General features: G+C 40.0%; 1 protein-coding gene across 4 annotated transcripts in view; it reads right to left on the bottom strand.

The window, feature by feature from the left end:
* Positions 1-26803, bottom strand: part of tiprl (TIP41, TOR signaling pathway regulator-like (S. cerevisiae)) — a 50682-nt gene that overhangs the window by 10587 nt on the left and 13292 nt on the right. For 3 of the 4 annotated variants that reach the window (XM_073479090.1, XM_073479091.1, XM_073479089.1), the window contains 5 exons: positions 21278-21377; positions 19489-19620; positions 12872-12967; positions 12668-12730; positions 6544-7268 (listed from right to left, as the gene is read on the bottom strand). In XM_073479090.1, the coding sequence (XP_073335191.1) occupies positions 7137-7268; positions 12668-12730; positions 12872-12967; positions 19489-19620; positions 21278-21377 (523 nt within the window). In that variant the 3' untranslated portion in view covers positions 6544-7136. Of the gene's footprint in view, positions 1-6543; positions 7269-12667; positions 12731-12871; positions 12968-19488; positions 19621-21277; positions 21378-26803 lie in introns of those variants that run through there. The other variant, XM_073479092.1, reaches the window with a different exon arrangement.

The raw sequence follows: 26803 nt of genomic DNA, 5'->3' as shown, positions 1-26803 counted from the left end.
TGCCAACAGCTTCAGCATTTCCTTTTGTGGTAACTAATTATGTCCACTGCTCTTTTAACATGGCACTGATTTTCTACCAGTAGTTCAGTATAATGGCTTCACTAGAGAAACAGTGGACTAGCTTAGCTAAAGGTTGAGCTTTCTTGAAGCTTAGTGAGTTGTGAATGTGTCATATGTCATGAAATACAATACTATATATGCAGTTTAATATCTGCTTTGAGTATTCATTTATTTTTTAAAAGACAACATGCTAGCAAATTGGCCTTATGGATGGCAATGGTGGTCCAGGCTGAGGTATCTCAACAATTATTGCTAGGGATTTTTGTACAGACACTTGTGGTCCACAGAGGATGAGTCCTAATGACATTTGATAATTCCTTATCTTTTCCTTTTGTGCCACCAGCAAGTCAAGGCAAGTCACTTATCCAGTCCCATTAGTGCCACCCAGGTGTTCACCCCTGTTGTTTTGAATTTAATGTCTCATAAACTACTGGATGCCTTGCCACTAGGCGGGGCAATATATCACTGTTATCACTATATGAGGCTATGTGTGTATCATCTTAGATTTGTTTTTCTTTTCCTGGTGATAAAGGCTGCATTACAGCACATTAATGATGATGACATTTTAGTCACATGACGGATTCTTACTTATCAAAAATATCATTGTGTTAGTATTTTGTGAAAAAGAGGAAAGGGGAGGGGGTCACTGAGCGCTAACTATGAAGTGCCTGCGATCAGACTGCTGAACTGTGAGCAGCTGTGATGACTGACTGCTGGCCTGACTTTAGCACAGCGACCAGCAGCTGATGTGTGGGAGGCAGCAGCAGCAGTCGACGTCTGAAGGCTTCGACTAACTGGAGCCTGCAGACGGGGCTGTCACATCTGGTGATCGGACGGTAACTTCCGCAGAAAGGCCCTCTGAATGGCGCAAAGGAATTTGAATTGTGTTTCGGTATAGAGAGAAAGCCGTGACCTGACTGCTCTTACTGTTCTAGGCATCCCGTATAAATAACCAATCGATAATCGATGAGCTCTGAGGCTGTCTCTGGAATCGTTCAAAAAGGATATTTTCTGGTTAGAAACACTGCAGATAATAAAGTAGTTTTACACGGAGCTTACCATTGCTTCAAGCTTTTCAACTGTTGTCTCCATGTTGAATAGTTATCAGGCCGAGGGGGCTCTGTGATTGGCCAGTTGTCAGGAATGGCGATAGCCGATTGGGCAATTTGTGTGTGAAGCGCGTGTCTGTGTGCGCCATGTTGCTGCCCGTCTGTTTTTGTTTTGTTTTTTTGTTCCAACTTTATTCAGTACCAGAGCAAGTGACAAACACGGAAACAGAGTCCGAACACAATAACAAATCAAAAGAATGAATCTAAATATAGATACAGCCCACCGAGCATTTTCCGGTCTAAAAGACGTCTAATAGACGTCTAAATGGTCCCTAGACGTCTAGGCTAAAATCGGTCTACCACTGGTATAAAAGTGAAAGTTTTTTAGACGTCTAAGTTTATACTAGCCGTCTAATAGACGTCTAAAAGACGACTACGTCTAGACATCTTGTCTAATCATAGACGTTTAAATAACCGCTAATATACGTCTATTTATAGACGTCTAAATTTAGACGTTTGCCAGACGTCTATTTTTATACCAAATGTATACGACTCGTCTCACCTTAGACGTTTAAATAACTGCTAATGAACGTCTATTTATAGACGACTAATTTAAGACGTTTACTTTTATACCATATTTAAACCCCATTACAAAATCTAGCCGTCAATTAAACATATTATATGGATATTATAATAAATCTAGATATTTAAGTAATGTAATTACAATCTATCAAATTATTAACAAGAACCCTATATTAAAAAGGACATTAAAGTTGTCAAAAATGCATCATGACCAAATTTAACCTGTGATCCTTACCTTGATGTAGTTGCAGTATGTTATGACAATCTATTCACATGTGTTTTTTTGGTCTTTTAAATAGGTTTCAGTAACACTAATGTCATGCTTATTTTACCACTGGATATAAATATATCTCTTGATGGGAACATTAACCAAACTATCCTACTGTAATCTCAATCAACCTACATTTATAAAACAAATTCCAACCATCACAAACATATGAAAGTGCAATATAAATATTTTTAATTCTTTTACAAAATAGAAAATACAAAACATGGAGGGAGGGAACAAGTGGATCAAGAAGAAGGAAGAAGTAGTAAGGATGAAGGGAAGGAATGAAGGAAGGAAGGAAGGAAGGAAAGAACCAAGGATGGAGGAAGTGAACAGATTGGGTCAATTTCAGAGTCAGAACAGAACAGGAGGGTTAAAAACATTATAAATTTTAAAAGAACACCCTTCAACTGTGAACAAAAAGACAAACAACAACTACACCGATGGCTTGTAGCCCCCTCCACCGCTGCGAGCTGGGGCCAGCTTGAAATGTAGCCCCATTGCTGAGGCAATGCGGTCATCGGTGGCATCCTTGAAGGATTTTCGTACAGCTTCTGCAAACAAAGCAATAAAATAAATGAAGAGAAATTGCAGGTGTGGTTGCCTATTATTTTACCTGATGTCACAGAGATACTATCCAATAACAAAAGGTACATGGTTTCAAAGGACTTGACTCAATGGGCATTGGTCACCACCCATTTGAGACTTGGGGCTCTAGTTTCATAAACCAGGCGCAGTCGCGCCAACGGGGGGCACTTTACAAGTTCGGTGCACGGTGCAGCTCGGTACAGGCACTCCTCCCGTCCCTCTACTCCTACCGGCGCAAATGGCAAAGGAGAGGGTGCAAGCCCGTTCTTCACTTACTTACATACAACTTAATGTGCTTTACATAAAGACAGAACATTTTTAAGAAAAAAAAGAAAAGAGAAGCATAAAACAGAATAAAAACAAACACACATTAAAAACAGAGTTAAAAGCAAGAGCAAATAAAAGTAAAATAAAATAGATGAAGTTAAAAATTCTTAAAAGGAGCTCAGCTAAAAGCATGTGAAAAGAGAAATGTTTTTAACCTGGATTTAAAGGTGCTTACAGTTGGGGCTGATCTCAGTTCTGCTGGTAGTTGTGAGCAGCATAACAGCTAAATGCTGCTTCACCATGTCTGGTCTGAACTCTGAGCTCCACTATCTGACCTAGATCTCAGAGCTCTACTGGGTTTATACTCTACTAACATGTCATTCATGTATTCTGGACCTAAACCATTCAGTGATTTGTAAACCAGTAGCAGATAAACACTGAATTAACTAACAAATCAACACAATGGTCATGCTTTTTTAATACTACATCCACAATGAAAATCTATGAGTAAGTTGTATTTCAATGTACCGTAATAACATCAAAACATGTTAGACAATGAGACAATAAACACTATAGACACTAGGATATATAAAATTATGTACAATACATCTCAAAAAAATTGTAGTAGCTTAAACAGCTGCTTTACAAGCCATAATGTATTAGGCTACATACATTTTTTTTTAAAAGGGTAACGTGTTTAAGTACATGCACACAGCATAAATGATTAGAAAAAAAAACAATTGCTTTTGAAATGTAGGCTACTCCTGGAATCATAAACTTTAAAAAAAAAATCCAAATGATTGAAAAAAGCAAACAACTAAGGTCATGTGGCATTACATGGCAACTTAACCCTTAAAACTTACATGGACCTAAAATACACCTGGAAAGATTGCTGCTAGCTATATTTTAATCAATTTTTGGTTTATATTTTCAGGTAGTAAGTATTATGCATCATATGACTCAAGAAAATCTGCCATTGTATGTGCTACTGTGTAAAGTCTCATTTAAACCTTACTTTTGGCTGAGCATGCCATATTTCACAAACGAACAAAAATCGCCCATAAAAAAAGTGTTATGTTGAAAATCTCCCTAGTCAACCAGAATTTTCTTTTTGTTTATAGTTGTACAAAGGTTTTGTCAACATTTATCTTATATCAACAATAATAAAGGACCCTGGGAAAGCGGGAAATCCCGCGATTCAAATGCAGTTTACTGCTCGTCTCTATCACAAACGGTTCAGAAATGTATCATGTTTTGGAAAGAAAATGCCAATGATATGCTTGTACTAGCAGGTAAGCCATAGCTAGCGAGCTAGCAGGGCAGGCAAGCCATAGCTAGCATATCAAGTATATCGTCGGCATTTTTAAAACGGATTGATGACAATTAAATGAACAAACATTGCAGGAAAAAGCAGCATTTCAATAACGTTACCTTGACCACTCACCTATGGGAAGCTCTTCTTCTTTTCACACACTCTCTGCTCTCGACCGGTGCCCACAGACTGTAAAAAGAAGCCGGTGCCCAAAAGCATAGACGGCCTGAAGTCGTTTTTGATCTTCCCGAAACTGATTTCCGGTCCACAAGACAACTTCCAGCGTGTTGCTGCCTCCTAGTGGGGAGGGGAGGGATCATAGAGGGATCTGCTGACAGTATCTGCATAACTGTCCCCGATCACCTTTAGTGCAAATTGCCATTTTATTTTACTGTTCACCAATAATTCTTTTTTCAAAGGAATTATTTGCATTAATGCTCAATAAACTTTATTGCAAACTGCCTTAATTAGGCCTATAGGTTAATAGTGATATCTAAATATTTCTAAACATGGTTGGCATATGCTTAAAAAAGAAAGCATAAGATGTAAACATAACATAAACAACATTAAAAAATAAAGATAACTTAATAGTTTAAACCTGGTCTAAATCTAGATGCTGATTAAACGTCTAAATCAAGGCTAAATCTAAACTTCACTGTATATTGATCAATGGTCATTCAGATGATTTTAGTACAATATTTGGACACCATTGTGCAACTTGCAGTTATTTCTTTGGTCGGTATTCATTATTTAATGTATTTAATTCAATCGTCTAGATTTGGTCTAAAAATAGACGTTGATATGAGGTCTTGATTTAGACGTCTAAATCAAGTCTAAATCTAAACTACACTGCACTTTGATCAATGACTGTTAAAAATGTATTAATCCAGCATTTGGCCATCATTTATACAATTTACAGTTGTTTTCTTTGGTCAGTATTCATTATAATTCAATCGTCTAGATTTGGTCTAAAAATAGACGTTGATATGAGGTCTTGATTTAGACGTCTAAATCAAGTCTAAATCTAAACTACACTGCACTTTGATCAATGACTGTTAAAAATGTTTTAATCCAGCATTTGACCATCATTTATACAATTTACAGTTACTTTTTGGACAGTATTCATCATTTAGTGCAATCATCTAGATTTGGTCTTAAAATAGACGTTGATAAGAGGTCCTGATTTAGACGTCTAAATAGAGTCTAAATCTAAACTACAATGTACATTGATAAATGACTGTTAAAAATGTATTAATCCAACATTTGGCCACCATTTATACAATTTACAGTTGTTTTTTTATTTAATATTTAATGATTAATGGATTAAATTGTATCGTCTAGGTTTGGGCTAAAATATAGACCGATTATAGACGGGCGAATGTCGGTCTAAACTTAGACTAGACGTCTAATAGACGTCTAATGCTCAATGGGAGTGAAGGCAAGAAATGACCCAAATGATGAAACGTGCACTGATAACAAGGCTGTTCAAACTGGGAACGAATGAGTTTTTATGGAACTAGACTGTAAGCCCAGCTCACAGTCCTTCTGAGAAACTGACAATGGAGTTTGTGAATATGACACTGAGCTAAAATAAATAAATAAATAATTAATAATAATAAGATTGATGATGTACACTTGCTTCTCCCTTTTTCTTTAGTCATTTTAAAAGCCAAAGAGAATATGTCAGCCATAACAAACTGAGACATCTAAAATGAAGCAGTTTGAGGCTGGGCAGAGCATGAACATGATCATTCTAAAACAACAATGTTTTACAGGATGATAGTTGTGTGTAAACCTAAATGACACATCCTTTTTCTGATGAGATATTTGTGAGGCAGCAGCCAAACCTTCAAAAACAAAATTATTCCAGTGGGTGCTTATATAGGGAATAGAAAAACTCTCTTGTTGAAATAAGAAATGTACAACTCTATTATTAGCTTTCCCTTTTTTTCATTACATGAGGTCAAAGGGCTACAGCCTCAGAACATCTACAGAAAGTGAAGACAATGCATTTTAGGAAAGAGGAAAAAAATAAAAAAATGATGTGACGTTGTAGAGCCTTCCTGTCCTGGGCCCTGATGAACCATGCCAGTTTGTGATGTTTCCTGTCAGGATGCTCTCTAATGCTCCTCTGTATATGTAAAAAGGAATTGTTAAATGATCTCATTCTGTTTTACATTTTACAAGTCCCAATTCCTACTGAAACACCAAATCACCAAATTTGCTCCATGCTGACATTGTCAAAGTAAGCACAGGTCACAGGTTGATTTGCATATCAACATTTAGCTGAGATTGAATTTTATCTGGGTTAAATGTTGGATCAAATTGCATCAGAAACCTTTTCTGACAGTGTTTTGCACAGCTGAAGTAAACCATCATATCAAAGGAAAACAAGAATTCAGCAAAACCAAAGGAAATTATACATATTTGCACAAACAAATTTATTTGGCCATATGGTGGACATATTCACATAGATTCTGGAAGTGTTTGCCTCACAAAAGGAAGTTGTTTTTTTTCACCTTCCATTAGTCACCATAGAAAATACAGTAGACATATTTACAGAAATTGTCATAGACTTAGTCTTCTGAAAATGCAGTGCTGTTTTGCATTGCTTTTTGCAAACACATTATCGATATACTAAAATTACAAGCATTGATACAGCTACCCTACCAAGCCTTATGTCAAAATGCTGATGAAACTTGACAGTGAAAAATATATCATAAAACAAAATCAGTTCAAATATGGACAAAGCCAGGAGCTAGATCAAAGTATTAAACTGGGGTTAACATTTCTATGACTTTACAATGTCTCAAGGTGCACTGTGATCATACAGGAACTGTCTAAAGTCAGGTTTCAGTTTTAAGAACACATCATCATAATGGTCGCATATAAAAACTATTCCTGTACAGATCTTTGAAGGGGAGATCTCTGGTTACGTTACTGTAAGATTGAGGATGTAGTTTAAGACTATTATTCAAAGTTTTCATCATGCAACTAATCAATGTGCCCCTCACTGAAGGACTTCATTATCAGCTGTCTGAGGCTGCATCAGAGGAAGCTCCAGCTTCTCACACTCCGTCAGCTTCAGGGTTAAGTGCTGGGCAATCTCATTAGGATCAGTGTACAGAGCAGCAGGCACGTTCTAAAAGACAGTAACAATAAATGCATTACATTATAGCAGACGTGACATTTTAATAATCAGGAGTTTTAATGCACATTCTGCTAACAAATGGAGAGGAAAACATGGTCTTTGTATTATCATTTGTGTCCTGATTTTGAGTGTGATAAGAATTATAGCTTAAAATTAATTAATTAATATGATGTTATAAAAGTTATTATACAAACTACTGTTAATCTCTTGACCAATGTGATGGCCTCATAGTCGGCAAAATAACACAGTGAAACCACTCATGTACAGTCAGGCATAGGCCTATCAATTCACATTAATTCAGGGGAAATGATGACTTGCAATTTAAGAAAAGCAATAGCAAAATCGAAATGCATTCAGTGACTGAACTGTGACATGTACAGAAACCACAAAGGACTTTATAGTACATTTCTTCACTAATCTACAAAGACATGACAATAACAAAAACAGACTAAAGTATAGTGACGAGACACTAAACACAAAGACAAAGCGGTTACAGCATACCCAAACGTGACACCGCAACGTGCCATTACAAGCAAATACAACAATGCAAAAGCAACAGTTCTGGAGAAAATCAAAAGCTGTACGGCGGTCAGTTTCACAACGGACACATAGACCTCTAACCAGCTGGAGAGTAACATGACAGTAACCGCGCACTTTATTTCGGATGATTGGCGGCTGCATTCATTCGTGCTAGAAACTAAAGTGCTGGAGGTGAGCCACACAGCTGCAAATATAGCAGAGCGACTTGGTGAAGTAATGGCAAACTTTGGGATTACTGCAGAGAAGAGGGTCACAGTTGTACATGACAATGCAGCTAATATGGTGTTGTGCACTGCAAATCTGTCTCAAGACCCGTCCTGGGGAAATGTGCATGTTCGTTGTTCAGGGCACACTTTGCAGTTGTGCATAAACGCAGCTCTGAAACAAGATCGATCTCTTGAGCCATTGCTGCTGCAAGCCGTCTTTGTGGGGCATTAAAAGTGAAGTGCCAAGGCTACCGCTCTCACTGACAAACAAAAGCAACAGAAAGTGGCTGAACACAAACTGATCCAGGATGTCTCGACTAGATGGAACTCCACGCTTGAGCATCTCCTGGAACAGGGGTGGCCGGTTCCAGCTGTACTTTCTGACCCTGCAATCACCCACCCGTCTGACCGAGATCTAGACCTCATAGGTGCCCATTGGAGGACAGCAGAGGACATTATCTCGGTGCTGAAGCTGATGGTCACTTTCACCGAGCTGCTGTTGCAAGAGGAAAACGCATCACTGTCTGCCACGCTGCTGTAGGAACACAGATCAATGTGTTTCATGCCTCTCCTCTGAGATGTAAATTGATGTAAATTGTATCATAAGCTGACTCTGACTCTAAGCTGACACACACACACACACACACAGAGAGAGAGAGAGAGAGAATTTACCCCCCTTTTTCCTTTAATCAGCCTCGGCTGACAGCCAGAGTAATTTATGACTTTGACTCCCTTATCTTTCACATTCCTGTCGTGGAGTCTTCTACTCTCTCCCAGATTTTAACAAAGTTAAAATAACTATTAAGCCAGAACCTAATCTTCTGGATTTAAACACACATACATATAAGTTCATGAAACGGATTCTACTCTCATTTCTCTGCGATGAAAATTGACTGAAATAAATTTGTGAAATGTGTGAAAATGTCCTGTGTTCCCTGGAGCCACAGTGCTCTCTAATGGTGAGTCCTGGTATGATTTGGACAAGTTTCAAAAGACTTTGTCAAACACATTTTTGTTTGTTACCAATCAATGTTTAAAATATTCCCTGTTATAATAAGTATTAGGCTAGAACTAAAAGAAATGTGTATAAGTGATTAGTTCTACGGTATAATCAAGTGTGTTTAGATGTTTTGACCAAGTTTTAATTTTCTTTTGAATGTTAATGATTTAGTGATGCCATGTGATTTGTGTTAATAAGAAGTCCACTAGTTTCTGTGAGTTTTAGACTTATAATCTTGCCTAAAGTGCAGACACTGGCAGCCCTGCCCCTTTGGGTCACGCCTGATATCAGTGTTAATAAAACTGAGAGGCATCCCCCTCTCTCGCTCTCTTACTCTTGTTACGAGCTCTTCACTTCTTTTTTTTGAAACTCTCTTGTCACTCTTCTACTTTTTCTCTCTTCAAGACAGCACTCTCATGAGAGTTGCTCATGCGTTAATTTTCTTACGTTCATATTTTCACCATAGCGATCGATTTCTGTTAAGTCCTTGAACTCTCGTCAAGTTTCCACCAGAACAAAGTTCTGTTTTAATTTGTTTTATCCAGTTAAGTATCGTAACCCTACTTAGAGGAAGTGAACTTTAATTTGAAATTCTCTCGTATTAAGTAACTCAGGATTATTCAATAGGCCACCGGAGCATCCTTCAGTTATTTTAGCGAAGAAGTTAAATTAGTTTATCAGTCAGACCCTAAGAACCACCACTCAAAGCAACAGAAGAAGACCATCCTCTTCATCAAGATCATCATCATTAACGAAGACGGTTTCCAACGAAAGAAAGACTCTTTTGCCAAGCTGAACTGGCTGCCCCCAATGCTCACGAGCGGTGCTATCCCGCTGGGCATTGGACCGAGACCATCACCCGCTGGGTACCGGACGAGCTGTGCTATCCCGCTGGGCATTGGACCGAGACCATCACCCGCTGGGTACCGGACGAGCTGTGCTATCCCGCTGGGCATTGGACCGAGACCATCACCCGCTGGGTACCGGACGAGCTGTGCTATCCCGCTGGGCATTGGACCGAGACTGCCAGCCTGCTGACTCCACAAGGCAACTCTTCAAACCAAAGTAGGCTAAACATCCATCTTCCTGCTGGATTCACACGTATGAAATATGAGTTGGTGTCTTTGGCTTTGATTTAGATTCTTTGAGCTTAAGAGAAATTTGGTCAGGGCTCCGTTAGCGTTAAATTATTCTCTTAATATTTGAATGCTTTCACCCAAACCGTAATTTCACCATCCACACATATTTCACTCATAAACTCATTACATTAGTCATTACAGACTTTCTGTTACCTGTTAATCTTGTCATATGTTTAATTTGCCATTTCATATATTTACTGAATTATTTAGCTAATAAATATATTTAACCGTATGTCGCTGTCTGTGCAGGTTTGTTTTAATGTGGATAACCAATGGTAACTGTGTGTAGAAGTCACTGCTTCAGTTATGAGATTGAATAAATTGATTGATATTGATTCAAGTTAACCTTGTTTAGTCGAATTTGATTAATTTACTCCGGATTAGTCAAAGAGATAAAAGAACAGAGGTGGTGTCCCTATTTACGAGTGCTTTATTAATCGCAAGTGATTAATAAATTACATGTATTAGTAGTGTATCTCCTACACTGCCCATGTTGATAAACATGAATACATGCCACCCAGCCGTGAGAGCACTGAAGACAAAACAGAAGAAATTGATGAGAGATGGGAGCTCACAGGTAATCTGGAGAGCAGCATATACACCCAAGCTGCTGTCCTAGACACGTTTTAAGAGCTCGTCATTCCTCGATGCCAGGACGAGGCGTAGACAACGTGTTGGATCTGGCTGAGAGTTTATCTCCAGCAGAAGCTGCTGCTGTTCAGAACAGCAGTGGAGAGAACAGTGAGCCTGGCCCCTCAGCAAAGAAACAGGAAAAGCAGCTGGAGATCCATGTTGATGGCTACTGATGAAGAGCAGCAGGCAGGAGGGAATGGTGAGATGAAGAGATACTTGGAGGACCGGACAAAGATTGATGGGGGTCCATTGGCATGGTGGCAAAAAAATTGAGGAACGATATCCAAAACTTGCCAGAGCAGTTAAGCGTGTGCACTCCATCTCTTCCACGTCGGCGTCGCTGGAGCGCATCTTCTCCAAGGCGGGCTTCATTGTGAGCAAGACATGAGCTCACTTCTCCCCAACAACGTGGACACACTTAATAATATGAGAAGACTCAGAGTGGAGGGGACAAAACTGACTGAAGTCAGGTAGGCTATTGTAGTTGTTGAACAACGTGTGCTTGCCGTTTGCTTCTGTTCTGACCTCGTTTTCTTTAAATGCTGGGGCTAATCCTTTGTTTCAGTTTGCTTTGTACCTATTTATTCATTTGTTTATGTTATTTTTATTTATTTTGTTTTAAAATATTTGTCTTACGTTTTTCAATTTGCTGTATACAATTAAATTAGTTTGTTAAGCCTCAGTTATTTTATTTTGTTTGCATTCGGACCTGAAAAATGTGAAATTACGTTTTAAATATCTTTTTCTTAAATGATGAAGTTTGCTGTGCCTATTTATTCACTTGTTTTATTATTTATATTTTTAAAAGAAAAGAAAAAATATTTTTCAACCAAGTTTTACAGGCTGCTTTTAATTTATTTATCATTTGTATGTTATTGTGTTTGTTTTAAATGTTTATGGGGCAAGTTGATGATGTAATGCTGTGTTGTAAATTTAATAAATTAAAAAAATGTTCTGACAGTCTCCTTGCTATTTGTTCGACAAATTCAGAATCAGAATAGTATTGTTAATGCTTTTATTGCTTTGCTGGTGCTTTTAAAAGGTGGCATGCTTCGTGTGTGTGGTAAAATTCATAGTTTAAACGCTCATTTTAAATTATTGTGTTGGTCTCACGAGTTCATTCGATGTTATACTGTGGTGAAAATCGAAGTGTTCAGTTTCTCCTGGCTGTTTTTTCCAAGACATTTGCCATGCTGTGCGCAATGCTTCGTGTGTGCGTTTGTTGAATTCATAGGCTGGTTTAAAAGCGCATTTTAATTTATTGTGTTGGTTTTACAAGTTGATAAAATGTTATTATACTGTGTTGAAAATCGAAGTGTTCAGTCGCTGGTTGTTCAACACATTCACAATCATTATTGCTGACAATAATTATTATTGTTATTGTTGACAGCGTAACTAACAGGCGTCTAGCTCAGTGTGTGACATGCACTTGTGAATAAAATATAGACCTATTACATGCGAACGACTAGTCGACTAATGGCCCTAAATGACGACTACTGGTCGACTAGGAAAATTCGTAGGCATGGGCAGCCCGAATACCTCCAAGTTTTATTTAGCAGATACTGCGTAACAAAAGAATGCAACTGAGCAATGGTAAATATATATGTACATAAATACATACATAGTAGTAATTATTTTGGTCTTTACAATTTTAACAACTTGCAATATTGAATTTGCAAAAAAATAAATAAACAACAAAAAAGTTTGAAGTAAACATTGAGAAAGGATGAAGTACTGCCCCCTATTTGTTTCGACATTCCAGGCAACTGCTCCTAATTGCTCCTTTAAACCTTTATTTGTAACAGATGCATAAACAAAGTCCTGACCAGAGGTCTGCTCATTCCTGCTATGTAGCTTGATTTCAGTGCTTACCTTCAGTTCTGCTATTTTGCTTTCCCTTGTGCTGAACTCTCGTTGCATGTAATTCTTTCCAGCCTGGAATCAAGAACAGCAGAACAATTAATTACTCAGTAGAGCCTTTATCATGGTCACTGTGGATTATCATTCAAATTCTAGAACTTGCTCATTATAAAAACCTGCACTTCACGTAGTCCTGGCTGAAGGAAATTAACTTGCCTCATGATACAGTCGTGTGTCATTTATTCTAATCAGCACTCCATCCACTCGTAGGAAGAAACGCAGCAACAAGAAGAAACTGGTGGGCATCACCCTCTGCATCATAACAAGACATACAGAAACATGTTTTTCAAACTGTTGCATGCAATGACAGTATATTAAAGAAATGCAAAGAGCAAATTTTGGAATAATTTGGCTGCACTACCCCTTCTGTGTTTTTGCTGGTTTATAAGGGTCCAAACCTTGAAGGGACATAAAAGTCTACCATGATGGATTTTCCATAATTTTGAACTGTTTTTAAAACAGGTAATATGAATAGAACTATTTACATTTAGACCGTATCAACACCAAAATGGATAAAAAGCATTGGGGACTGAGAAACAGAGTTCTTATATAAATGATCAAAATCAGGTGAAAAACATGGCCGCCATTAAAGTAACAAGACTAGGTCAAAACTTAGTATATGGCCATGGTGTGAAAATGTGGCCAATTCGTTACTGGACTAGACATTTTATTCAAGATCAAGACAGCTGTAGCCTGAAAAATAGGGACTTTAAGCATGTGTGACTCTATCGTGACACTTCCTGATGTTGTAGCACAACAGCCTACTGCAGGAGAACGCCCAGTTTGCTGAACTCAGGAGTACATCAGAAAGTGTTAGAAACATTTAACTCTTACAACAGCTACTTCTGTAACTAACTTCTTAGTGTTATTTGTTTTCCACTACCACAGCAACCCGCTGGAATGCTTGTCCAAATTTTCATTTAAACTCAACTATTCCCCATTTCAGATTACACATTTCATTTTTCCTTTGTCTTATTTCCATTACAAATACTTTCAGTTTGAGCATCTCCTTTTCACTTTTTGCATTTGAAATTTTACTTTATTTATATATTTTACATTTTAAGTTGTTTTTCACTTATTAGAAGTCAGTGCCAACTTCTAATAGTGTTTTAATAAACAGCAACCGACCAATGCTGCACAGTTTGCCTTTAAATTATGGACGGAGGATGGTTCTCAATTATAATATTCTACAATTCACTTTTGGGGCAAATCTGGATAAAGTGACGGGAACTTTTTTCTCTTTTTTTTGTTGACGTACCCATGACAGCGACGCAGTGGACTGGTTGAGGATATTGATTGACATTAATAGTAGCCAGCAGTGTTCGTGCAAAATGTGAGTTACACCTCCAGCCATGCAGCTACATGTCAAAGAAGCCAACACTGTCTGACTGAGTCACCATAGGCGCCTAGTGAACCTGACCGATCAAGTCCTGAGAGTGCTGGCCAAACACAGCAAGAGTGGGACCTAACGCAGCATCAGAGACCGATGGCTGCCAACCTCGTGCAGCAGCTTAAGGCTGGATTCAAACTGGATCCGGCGTTGCGGCGAAAACACAGGTTTTCCCATTCATTTTAATGAGTCGCTGTTAAAAGTAACTTTAGCAACAAATATAGCCATCTGTTCATCATTAAACTCTGTAATAAATAATAAAATATTATCTAGTTTCACCCATATCAGTGAATAAAGTTATACATTTGTGTTTTTACACTAATCAGTCAATGCCACTTGCTCACTGCTAAAAGGTGAAGCTTGATTGATGGGTGGATGGCATGATGGTAAAATGGTTAAGGCATTTTCCATTTTAACCTGACTTTTCAAACCATTATTATTTCACACAACAATGAAAATTATGATTTGATCTGCATTGTTTTGTTGTCCTAGAGGTTGGCTGTCACAGATCTGCAAAACTTAAATTATGGTTAAGCAGTTATGGGTAGTTTTTAAGTTTGAGTGATACAGGGCTATCAAGTGTCCTATTGGATTAGGCTTGATTGAATTAAAACAACCTGGTGGGCCTCGGCAGAGGTATGTATACTACTGAGTACCACTGTAGTTATAATTATTTGTCTTATGCCTTGGCTCAAATTCTTGTGAGCTGGAGTGACCAAGAGACATGAAACTTGGCCCAATAACTGGAAATGTCGTGCAAATGCTTCCCAAGAAACATGAACCCAATTAGTTAGGTGGTGGCACTGACACTGACATAGAGGATATGCATGCAGGGATGGAGAAGAAATGTGACAAGAGACTAGAAATACTGTGGACACGTGTGAAAGACCTCGAAAACAGAAGCAGGAGGAATAATATCAGGATGGTGGGATTGAAAGAAGGTAAAGAGGAGACGGACAAAGTGGCTCAGTATGTGGAGAAGATTCTGTATGAGGGGCTCGGTCTCACTGGCAGCCGTTTCGAGATAGAACGCGCCCATCGGTCTCTCGCCCCAATGCCTAACCCGAATGAACCACCTAGGACCATCATGATACGCTTCCTACGTTCATCAGCTTGAGACAGGGTGCTACAGATGGCTAAGGAGAACCGTGGAATCGAGTGGGAGGGCTGTAAGTTGTCTTTCTTTGAAGATCTGACGAGGGAGCTGGCGGAGAAAAGAAAGGCCTTTATGTCGGTGAAGAGATGCCTGCACGAGCTTAATGTGAGACACAGGCTGGTATATTCTGCAACACGTATCTTTGGAAGGGACAAAAGAAAAGATTCCGAGACAGCAAGGAGGCGGAGAAGTGTATGCAAGACTCTAAATAGAGGACCATGGGACTTGATACTGAGAACATGACGAAGTGCGTGTGAACCTATGGAAGTAAAGTAACTTTTATTTTGATGGGTTTGTCGGGCCGGATGGTCGTGTTGCCTAGGAAACCGCTAACGCGCCTCACGGACCAAGTCAAGTTTGTTTAGTTCAGTCCATGTTCAGTCAGGACGGGAGGGGATTGCTTAGCAACAGTAAGTTCTGGGTTGCTTTGCTTGAGGGTTTATTGTTTTCGTTCATGTTTGTTTTTTGTGTTAAGACAGTGTATTTGAGTTGGCCTAATAATGCTCTGAACAGTTTAAAGAATATTTGTTTTGTTAAAATAACAACCATGACAGATAAATTGCAGTCACAACCACAGTACTATTACAAGCTTGAGAATTATGGCTGACAGGTATATTAATATGATATCATGGAACATAAATGGATGTGGAAGCCACATTAAAAGGAGGAAGGTTCTGACATATTTGAAATCCAAAAATACAGATATAGCACTTATTCAAGAGTCGCATATAATGGGGGATGAGGAGGCAGTGAAATTTTAAAAAAGTTGCGTAGGGAAAGTTTATCATAGCTCCTACTTGAGCAAAAGGAATGGGGTGATGATTCTCATCAATAAAAATTTAAGCTTTGTCATGCTAAAACAATACAACGACATGGAAGGACGACTTATTTGTATTGAAGCCTTGATCAATGGGATTAGGACAATATTATGCAATATATATGCTCCAAACAAGGAGGAGCCTGCCTGATTTTTTCCATGAAATTAATAGAGTGGTAGGACATATGGAGAGTCAGGTTATAATAGCAGGTTATTTCAATCAGGTAATGGATGGGATGATCGATAGGAGAAGACCCAGTGGTAAATCTTCACCCAAAGATAGAGCTGCAATTAAGATGTTGGCTGAGGATATGAACCGAGTAGATATATGGAGATTAGTGAACCCACGTGAGAGAGAATGAACCACCTAGGACCATCACTGCCACAAGTCACATTTAAGGATCGATTTTTTCCTGACATCAAATACATTAGTAGACTCAGTTGTGAACTGTGAGATAGGTGCCATTGCCCTCAGCGACCATGGCACAGTGGAGTTACATGTTGACTTAAATTCAGACAAAGTAAAAAGGGGTCGTTGGAGGCTCAATACCCACTCTTCAAAAGTGAAAAGAGAAAATAGAAAGAAAGAAGAAAGATTAGACCAAGAGATACGTAATTTGGAGAAAGACCTGGCAAGACAGTATTCAGATCACTTATATCAAACCATACGCAATCTGAAATATCAGCTACATGACATATATAATAAAAAAGCTGAGTATGCTTTATTCAGACTTAAATCCAATTTTTATGAAGGGGGGTTAAAAAAATGGCAGACTATTAGCTTGGCAATTGAAACAACAAGATAACTCTAATAACATTCCAATGATTAAAACGGGCAAGGGGGTAGTGACTTCATCAAAGGACATTAATGAGGTTTTTGAAAAGTTTTATAAAGACCTCTACACATCCACCTGTACGCCTGACACAGAAGAAGTAGAGACATTTTTCGCAGGTCTTAACCTACCTACTATCTCTAGTGAACAAAAAAAACAGCTGGATGCTCCAATAACAGAGGAAGAAATTAGAACTACTATTCTCTCCATGAAAACTGGGAAGTCACCAGGAATGGATGGCTTCCCAGTTGAACACTACAAGAAATATGTTGATATTTTGGCTCCCATTCTACTTAAGGTGTATATGGAAGCATTGGAAACAGGCACTCTGCCTGATTCATTTAATGATGCATTAATCACTCTCATTCCTAAAAAGGACAGAGATTCATCAGACCCATCTAATTTCAGAGCTGTAAGCCTTCGTGGTGTAGTACTACCAGACATCATAAATGGTGATCAAGTAGGATTCATTAAAAATAGGCCCTCAGTTGATAATAAAACTAAGAAAATCAAACTTTTTCTGCCTTTCCAGGGGGACTAGACAGGGCTGCACTCTCTCCCCACTGCTTTTCACGATAGTATTAGAACCACTGGCCTCAGCAATCAGAGCTAATGTAAGAATTAAGGGTGTGCGTGCTGGGGGGGTGGGGGATATGTATGCTGATGATATTTTAGCAGTGATAGCAGACCCGGTCGATTCTCTGCCGGTGTTATTAGAATGTATCAACGCATACTCCAAACTGTCAGGTTACAAGATAAATTGGCACAAATCGGAGGCCATGCCTTCATCAAACACATGCCATTCTAGTTATGTTACTTCATTTAATTTCAAATGGATGCCTTCAGGTATGAAATACTTGGGTATCAAATTAAATCCAAATTTGGATGAAATAATGTTGTCAAATATGGAACCACTCCTCCAAAAGATAAAATTGAATTTGGACAAATGGAAAAAATTGAAACTTACTTTATGGGGAAAATTTAAAGTGATTAAAATGGTGGTTGCCCCACAATTCAATTATGTCTCCATGATGTTACCTGTTTGTATAACACCACAGCTCTTTAAGCAATTTGACAGAATTATAAAAGACTTTTTATGGGACAAGAAGAGACCAAGGATTAATATGAAGAAAATGTGGTCACCAAGGGACATAGGAGGAATGGTTCTACCCAATGTTAGACTATATAATCTATCGTTTGAAATGTCCAGATTGACTAAGCATTGGGAGGGAACTGACCCAGAGCTGAGCTGGATCAAAACTGAGTGGGAACTGGTAAGCCCCTACAAACCTTTGGATGTTCTCTCACATTGTTCAACTACTAATGGACATGATTATTCTTCAAACCCAGTATTGGCTCATTCTAAGGCGGTATGGAGAGAAGTACATAGGATGTATGGTGCGTCACACTTAAGACAATCATATGCCTCTATATCGCACAACCCTGCCATACGTATCGGGAAAAAGACTGTTTACTGGAATCAATGGCTTATGAAAGGAATATGTAACGTAAATGACCTATATTCTGATGGAGCGTTTATTTCCTTTTCTGAACTTAAGCAAAAATATGATTTGGAAAGTAAAGGTAATTTTTGGAAGTTCTTACAAATCAGGGACAGTCTAACTAAGGGTCAATTCATTCAAGACAAGAATCCAGTGATGGAATTTCTGGAACTACCTGGTATAGCACGTGGGGCAGCTGTGTTTTACAAGATCTTTAATGGGTTACAGAAAAATATATGTAAAAATCTGAGATTTGTCTGGCAGAAAGACCTAGGATGTGAGCTGAACGATGAAATCTGGCTAAGAATATTAGCAAATACTGGGAAATATATAAAGGAGGCTAAGGGGAAATTTACTCAGTACAGATTAATATATAGGTTTTATTTTACCCCATCTAAGCTTCACAGAGTGGGCTTGTTGGCTAATAATTTATGCTGGAAATGTCAGGAAGAGACAGGAACATTCTTACATGCTATTTGGGAATGTAAATGTATTAACCCATTCTGGGAAAAAGTAATAGAATACATAGGGAAATGGGTGGGGTTAACAATACCTGTATGACCAAGATTATGCCTACTGGGGGACCAAACAGAATTGCCCAGTATATCAAAGTATGACCTTGCAGTGATAAAGTTAGGGGTTGTTACAGCTGCCCGAATAATTCTCAGGGTTTGGAAAAGTACATTCTTTCAAGATCTTAAAAAATGGATGGAATTAATGTTGGAGGCTGTATCATATGAACACATGTTAGCTAGAATCAATGATGATGTGGATAACTTCAAGAGGTCATGGGACTGCTTTCTCGCTTGTAATACTGTTATGACACTGTGATGATTTGACTGACTACATTGATGTCAATATAATTGTTGAATGTTTATATTGGTTGTTTTAAATATGAGCATTTACAATGGGCCTAACTAAAAGGAACACTGTCTGTTTATATGTTTAAACAAATAAATAAAAACTTTAATAACAAAACAAAAAAAAGCTCAGTACAGTATGTTTAAATGTTACTAACTCTGATACTCATTTGGATCAATAGCATCAGCTTTTTTGACATGAACACAACACTCACAATTTTGACACTGATCATTGAGACTCCGTGGTCATGCAGCTCGTCCTCGAACAGGAGAACCTCATCGAAGAACATGATCTGTTCCCGAGCCTTCAGCCGCTCCATGTCAATACGTTCTGCTGTCTTAGTCACCTTCAAATGAACAACAGGTTGAAATGTAACACAGGTGGAAGTAGAGCTGTTCAGAGATTGAAAATTACTTTCCATATTTCAGAGACTTCTTAACGAAACAGATACAGTCATGGTCAAAAGTTTACATACACTTGTAAAGAACATGTATTTCATGGCAGTCTTGAGTTCCAATGATTTCTACAGCTCTCATTTTTCTGTGATGAATGAGTGGAACACATACTACTGAAGTTTGGTTCAGTAATGAATTTATTAATTCAAAATGCTTTATTGGCATTATTATAGGTCTGAAAATGTGACCAAATCTGCTGGATCAAAAATATACATACAGTAACTTGAGCGATCAATTTTGTTGATTATAGAAAGTTGTGTGAATCAAATTTTCTTTGTAGCATCTTAACTTCTTCTGAGGACCTGTTTGATACAGCCATTAGACTCAGCCATAAACACTTTAATTGGAAAGTCTAAGGAGCTCAGCATTGATCTGAAAGACCACATTATTGATTTGAACAAGTCAGGAAAGTCACTTGGAGCCATTTCAAAGCAGTTACAGGTCCCAAGATCACCTGTACAAACAACTGTTTGTAAGTATAAAGTGCATGGCACAGTTGTGTCACTGCCACCATCAGGAAGAAAACACAAACTATCACCTGCTGCTGAGAGAAAACTGGGCAGGATGGTCAAGAGTCAACCAAAAACAACCAAAAAACAAGTCTGCAATGAATTAGAAGCTGCTGGAAGACAGGTGTCAGTGTCCACAGTCAGGTGTGTTTTACATCAACATGGGCTGAGAGGCTGCTGTGTTAGAAAGAAGCTCTTGATCCAGACGAGGCACCTTAAAGCTGGACTGAAGTTTGCTGCTGATCACATGGACAAAGAAAAACCTTCTGGAGGAAAACTCTGTGGTCAAAGGAAACAAAAACGAGTTGTTTGGCCACAATGAGCAGCAATATGTCTGGAGGAGAGAAGGTGAGGCCTTTAACCCCAAGAACACCAAACCTACTGTCAGGCATGGTGCTGGTAGTATTTTGCTGTGGGGCTGTTTTGCTGCCAGTGGATCTGCTGCTCTAAAGAAAGTAAATGGAATAATGAAGAAGGAGGATTCTCTCCAAATTCTTCAGGAAAACCTAAAATCATCAGTCAGAAGATTGGGTCTTGGGTGCAGGTGGATGTTCCAACAGGACAATGATCCCAAACACACATCAAAAGTTGTAAAGGAATGGATCAATCAGGCTAGAACTGAGATTTTGGAACGGCCTTCCTGAAGTCCTGACATGTGGACTGTGCTGAAGAAAGAGGAGTGGTTAAAAATTCATCCAGAGGACGACCAGAAGCTTATGGGTGGCTATCAAAAGCACCTGATTGAGTTGAAAATGGCCATGAGACATTTAACCAAATATTAGAATTAGATTTGGTCTCATTTTCAGAAGACCTATAATAAATTCATTATTGAACCAAACTTCATGAATGTTTTTGTGACAAAGTAGTTTGTGTTCCACTCATTCCATCACAGAAACATGAGAGCTGTAGAAATCATTGAAACTGAAGACTGTCATGACATACAGTACATCTTCTTAACAAGTGGATGTAAACTTTAACTACGACTGTAACAAAGGTGCTGATGTTATTGTGTTAAATACCATGACTGAAAATGACCCACCTTTATCTGCATACCTTCTCCTATCAAAGTGCCTCTGTAGTCTGTAGTGTATGTCCAGTCGTAGGGTCTCACCACCTCTTTGGAGTGTTCAGAATCCGCTCTGGAAGGACATCACAGAGATGGTGACATTCTTTATGTTTGTGGAAATTAACTGCTCCATATACGTATTTTGTGAATATATTTTTGTGTGTTATCGGTGATGTCTGATTGTCTCGGAGTAGTACCAATAGTACCAATATTTTATTTTTAAATCACTTCCCTCATATGAGAGCAAAGCTGCTTCATTCATGGAAAAAAATGACAAACCTCACAGAGGACCAATCACATACTGGATTGAAAATAAACAAAAATCTTGTTTGCACAGTATTCTCAGAGCTTTCCCTAAGCTGACCACAGGTGTAGTGCACCAGAGTGCCACTCTGCCACTTTTTTTCTACATGTGAGGAAATAAAATGTTCACAGTTTGCATAATCTAGTTGAATGTTAAAATGTGAATGAATGAATGAATGAATTCTAAATGAATTGCTAAAATTACTTTGTTGTATGTCATGTTTTGTATTTTCTCGTCAGCAAAGCTGAACAGCTCTTCATGGGTAAAAGGGTTGGCCAGCCACCGTTAGCCCATCAATTGGCTATTGCCGATATATTCGTGCAGGTGTGCGCCAGAACCTGCAGTGGGTGGGGAATACAACATCCTGCTGAGTGCACTATGCTTATACCGAGAGATGCTCGCTTTTTTTATTCTTATCATTAGTCTACGTGATTGCTCTGTGATTTTTGTGGACCAACTATTTATTCTGTTTGAATACGTTTGCCTTTACCTTACCCTCTGACATCCGCGGTCTTAAATGGGAAAAGATCATTTCACTCAAACATTACAGCCCACAGTTTAAGTCTACACTTTTTAATAAATCAAAATTAATCTCCTTGAGATCTTTTTGAGCTGTAGGCTATTTTGCCAAGACAGCTTAAATATAAACTTGTAGGTTTATGCAACAGGTTGGTTTAGTCACCGTTGTTCATACATGCCCCTTAGTGCACAGGGATGAAGCGGATTTGTGCCTGAAAAATATGGATACTAAATACTGCACATCACATTTTTCTATCAGTTTTTGAACTTGCATATACACTGAACAAAAATATAAACGCAACACTTTTGTTTTTGCTCCCATTTTTCATGAGCTGAACTCAAAGATCTAAAACATTTTCTATATACACAAAAGAACCATTTCTGTCTAAATCTGTGTTAGTGAGCACTTCTCCTTTGCCGAGATAATCCATCCCACCTCACAGGTGTGGCATATCAAGATGCTGATTAGACAGCATGAATATTGCACAGGTGTGCCTTAGGCTGGCCACGATAAAAGGCCACTCTGAAATGTGCAGTTTTGCTTTATTGGGGGGGTCTGGGGGGGTCAGAAAACCAGTCAGTATCTGGTGTGACCACCATTTGCCGCATAGAGTTGATCAGGTTGTTGATTGTGGCCTGTGGAATGTTGGTCCACTCCTCTTCAATGGCTGTGCGAAGTTGCTGGATATTGGCAGGAACTGGAACACGCTGTCGTATACGCCGATCCAGAGCATCCCAAACATGCTCAATGCGTGACATGTCCGGTGAGTATGTTGGCCATGCAAGAACTGGGATGTTTTCAGCTTCCAGGAATTGTGTACAGATCCTTGCAACATGGGGCCGTGCATTATCATGCTGCAACATGAGGTGATGGTCATGGATGAATGGCACAACAATGGGCCTCAGATTCTCGTCACGGTATCTCTGTGCATTCACAATGCCATCAATAAAATGCACCTGTGTTCGTTGTCCATAACATACGCCTGCCCATACCATAACCCCACCGCCACCATGGGCCACTCGATCCACAACGTTGACATCAGCAAACCGCTCACCCACACGACGCCACACACGCTGTCTGCCATCTGCCCTGAACAGTGAAAACCGGGATTCATCCATGAAGAGAACACCTCTCCAACGTGCCAGACGCCACCGAATGTGAGCATTTGCCCACTCAAGTCGGTTACGACGACAAACTGCAGTCAGGTCGAGACCCCGATGAGGACGACGAGCATGCAGATGAGCTTCCCTGAGACGGTTTCTGACAGTTTGTGCAGAAATTCTTTGGTTATGCAAACCGACTGTTGCAGCAGCTGTCCGGGTGGCTGGTCTCAGACGATCTTGGAGGTGAACATGCTGGATGTGGAGGTCCTGGGCTGGTGTGGTTACACGTGGTCTGCGGTTGTGAGACCGGTTGGATGTACTGCCAAATTGTCTGAAACGCCTTTGGAGACGGCTTATGGTAGAGAAATTAAAATTCAATTCACGGGCAACAGCTCTGGTGGGCAAATGGTGGTCACACCAGATACTGACTGGTTTTCTGCCCCCGCCAGACCCCCCCAATAAAGCAAAACTGCACATTTCAGAGTGGCCTTTTATTGTGGCCAGCCTAAGGCACACCTGTGCAATATTCATGCTGTCTAATCAGCATCTTGATATGCCACACCTGTGAGGTGGGATGGATTATCTCGGCAAAGGAGAAGTGCTCACTAACACAGATTTAGACAGATTTGTGAACAACATTTGACAGAAGTGGTTCTTTTGTGTATATAGAAAATGTTTTAGATCTTTGAGTTCAGCTCATGAAAAATGGGAGCAAAAACAAAAGTGTTGCGTTTATATTTTTGTTCAGTGTAGGTTCAATTTATTCCCAACTCTGCAGTGCGAGTGGCGGAGCTGCACTGCTCGTCAACTTGCTCCAGTAACTTGCGCACAGGGCCCCGATCCCCAGGCGGTCTGCTGGCATTTCTTTAAGCTGGTCAGTTCTGCTCCTCCTCCACTCCTTTCTAATCACATTAAGAAAACCACTCTTCACAGATGAGAGCAGGTCCACACTGAGCACATGTGACAGGCATGAAAGAGTCTGGATATGATGTGGTGAAGGTTATGCAACATCATCTAGCATGACCTGTTTGGTGGTGGGTGGTCCAGGGAGACATATCCTTGGAGGGTCACACAGACCTCCATGTCAGAGCCAACGGTACCCTGACTGCTGTTAGGTACTGGGATGAAATAATCAGAGCGATTGTCAGACCTTATGCTGATGCAGTGGACCCTGGTTTCCTCTTAGTGCAGGACAATGTCCGGCCTCATGTGGCCACAGTGTGTAGGCAGTTCCTGGATGATGAAGGCTTTGATGCCATTTACTGGCCCTCCCATTCCCCTGACCTAAATCTGATTGAGCACCTATGGGACGTTTTGTATCAGTGCATCTGACGCCGCCAAGTACCACCACAGACTGTCCAGGAGCTCACTGATGCCCTGATCCAGGTCTGGGAGGTGATCCCCTAGGACGCTATCTGACGACTCATCAGGAACATGCCCAGATGTTGTCGGGAGTGCATACAGGCACGTGGGGGCCATACACACTACTGAGTCATATTATGCATTGCCATGATAAAATTCAAATAAGTTGGATCAGTCTGTGATTTCAATGTTTTACTTTGATTTTCGGTGTGATTTTGAATCCAGCCCTCAGTGGGTTGATGATTTTGGTTTCTAGTGACCGCTGTTGTCATTTTGTTCTCAACAAATTACACAATGTACATCAGTAACTTGAATAATTTGTTCATTAAGATCTGATGTGTGATGAAAGTGTTCCCCTAATTTTTTTGAGCAGTGTAGATTTTTATCAAAGCTAAGTTTTCATCAGTGTTCTGTCTTTCCATCCATCCATCCATTATTTTTCTCTTATCCGGGATCGGGTTGCGGAGGCAGCAGGCTTAGAAGGGTATTCCAGACCTCCTTTTCCCCAGCAAAGCTTTCCAGCTCCTCCTAGGGGATCCCGAGGTGTTCCCAGGCCAGATGGGATATATAATCCCTCCAGTGAGTTCTGGGTTGTGCCTGGTACACCTCCAGGAGCCCAGGAGGCATCCTAACAAGATGCCCAAACCACCCCAACTGGCTCCTTTCGACCCAAAGGAGCAGCGGCTCTACTCCGAGCTCCCGGCGGATGACCGAACTCCTCACCCTATCTCTAAGGCTGAGCCCAGCCACCCTACAGAGGAAACTCATTTCGGTCGCCTGTATCCGTGATCTCGCTCTTTAGGGCACTACCCACAGCTCGTGGCCATAGGTGAGGGTCAGAACATAAATAGACTAGTAAATCGAGAGCTTCGCCTTCTGGCCCAGCTCCCTCTTCACCAGAGCAGCACCTGCAGTACTGCTGACACCACACCAAACCTCCTGTCCATCCCCCACTCCATTTTCCCATCACTCATGAACAAGACCCCGAGATACTTGAACTTCTTTGCTTGAGGCAGGAGTTCTCCTCCCAACCGGAGGGGGCAATCCACCATTTTCCGGCAGAGAACCATGGCCTCAGAATTAGAGGCGCTGACCCTCATCCCGACCGCTTCACACTCGGCTGCAAACCGCCCCAGTGCCTGCTGGAGGGCACAGGCCGAAGAAGCCAACAAAAGCTCCACAGCTCTATGTTGATTTTTTGGGCCGAGCCCAATGGGCTAAGGCCTAGCCATCAGACGCTCGCCAGCAGGCTCCCCTCCCGGGTCTGGCTCCAGGGGGGAGCCCCCGGTGCCCCTATGCCCCCATACCGGGCGAGGTACTCCTTCCCTTATGTCATGAGGTCTTTGAATTGCTCTTTGCCTTTAACAGGCCGAAATGGGCTTCCATAGGAAGGATCATATCAGGCCAATAAATGAGTCATGTATGCTTGAGAGAGAAGTCAGTCTCTTCTGTGTCATTGTTTTAATGCTGCTCCTCATAGGCCTATGCATGACCTCAGTATTTCTAAAATCCTGGCTACAACCCAGCATGCAAGAAAATGTTCCACCCTTAGAGATGCCAGTAGTCTTTGTGAATTAATTGTTAAAATAACGAAACCATGTGCGTGCATGCCAGCACCCATCACGTGTGTGTGTGCACGTTCACATGCATGAGCGCATCTTAGGTGTGCTCCGGTACTTAAACAAATAGCACTACACCCCTGTAGCCGACTACTCGTAAGTCTAACCATTTACTTTATTGTATTTATTTTTTATTTTAATACAATAGTTATAACTAACCATTTACGATTCACTATGCGTAAATGGTTCACACTAACCTCCGCTGTAAAACAATATGAGCCTAATGATAGAAGCCGCACCTCAAACAGCTGAATTTTCGAACAGCTCCTTCAACTCTGGCCTTAAGACAGTGCATTTGAGATCAGAGCTCCCACACAGTCAGAAATACAGACTCCAATTGGTCGTCATACACTGGATTTGCCAATAGATGGCTAGCAACTCTGGATGGATCCATAATCAGAGAAGACATTTAGTGGTGGATTTATCATTATTGATTTACCTTACAAAGTCTCCAGAAGACATAGAGGTTCATGGCTGGATTACAAAGCCTCTGAAAGGGATATGATCACACCGCAGCTTGGTAACGGCACAATGGTTAGCTTCTGGGCAAAAAAAGGATGTCTCTTAACATGCAGTGCTTTAGAGATATTT

The sequence above is a fragment of the Pagrus major genome, chromosome 13 (genome assembly GCF_040436345.1).
Source record: "Pagrus major chromosome 13, Pma_NU_1.0".
In the NCBI taxonomy this organism is placed as follows: Eukaryota; Metazoa; Chordata; class Actinopteri; order Spariformes; family Sparidae; genus Pagrus; species Pagrus major.
The sequence above is the reverse complement of the archived record's forward strand: the minus strand, read 5'-3'. Positions and strand labels throughout refer to the sequence as shown.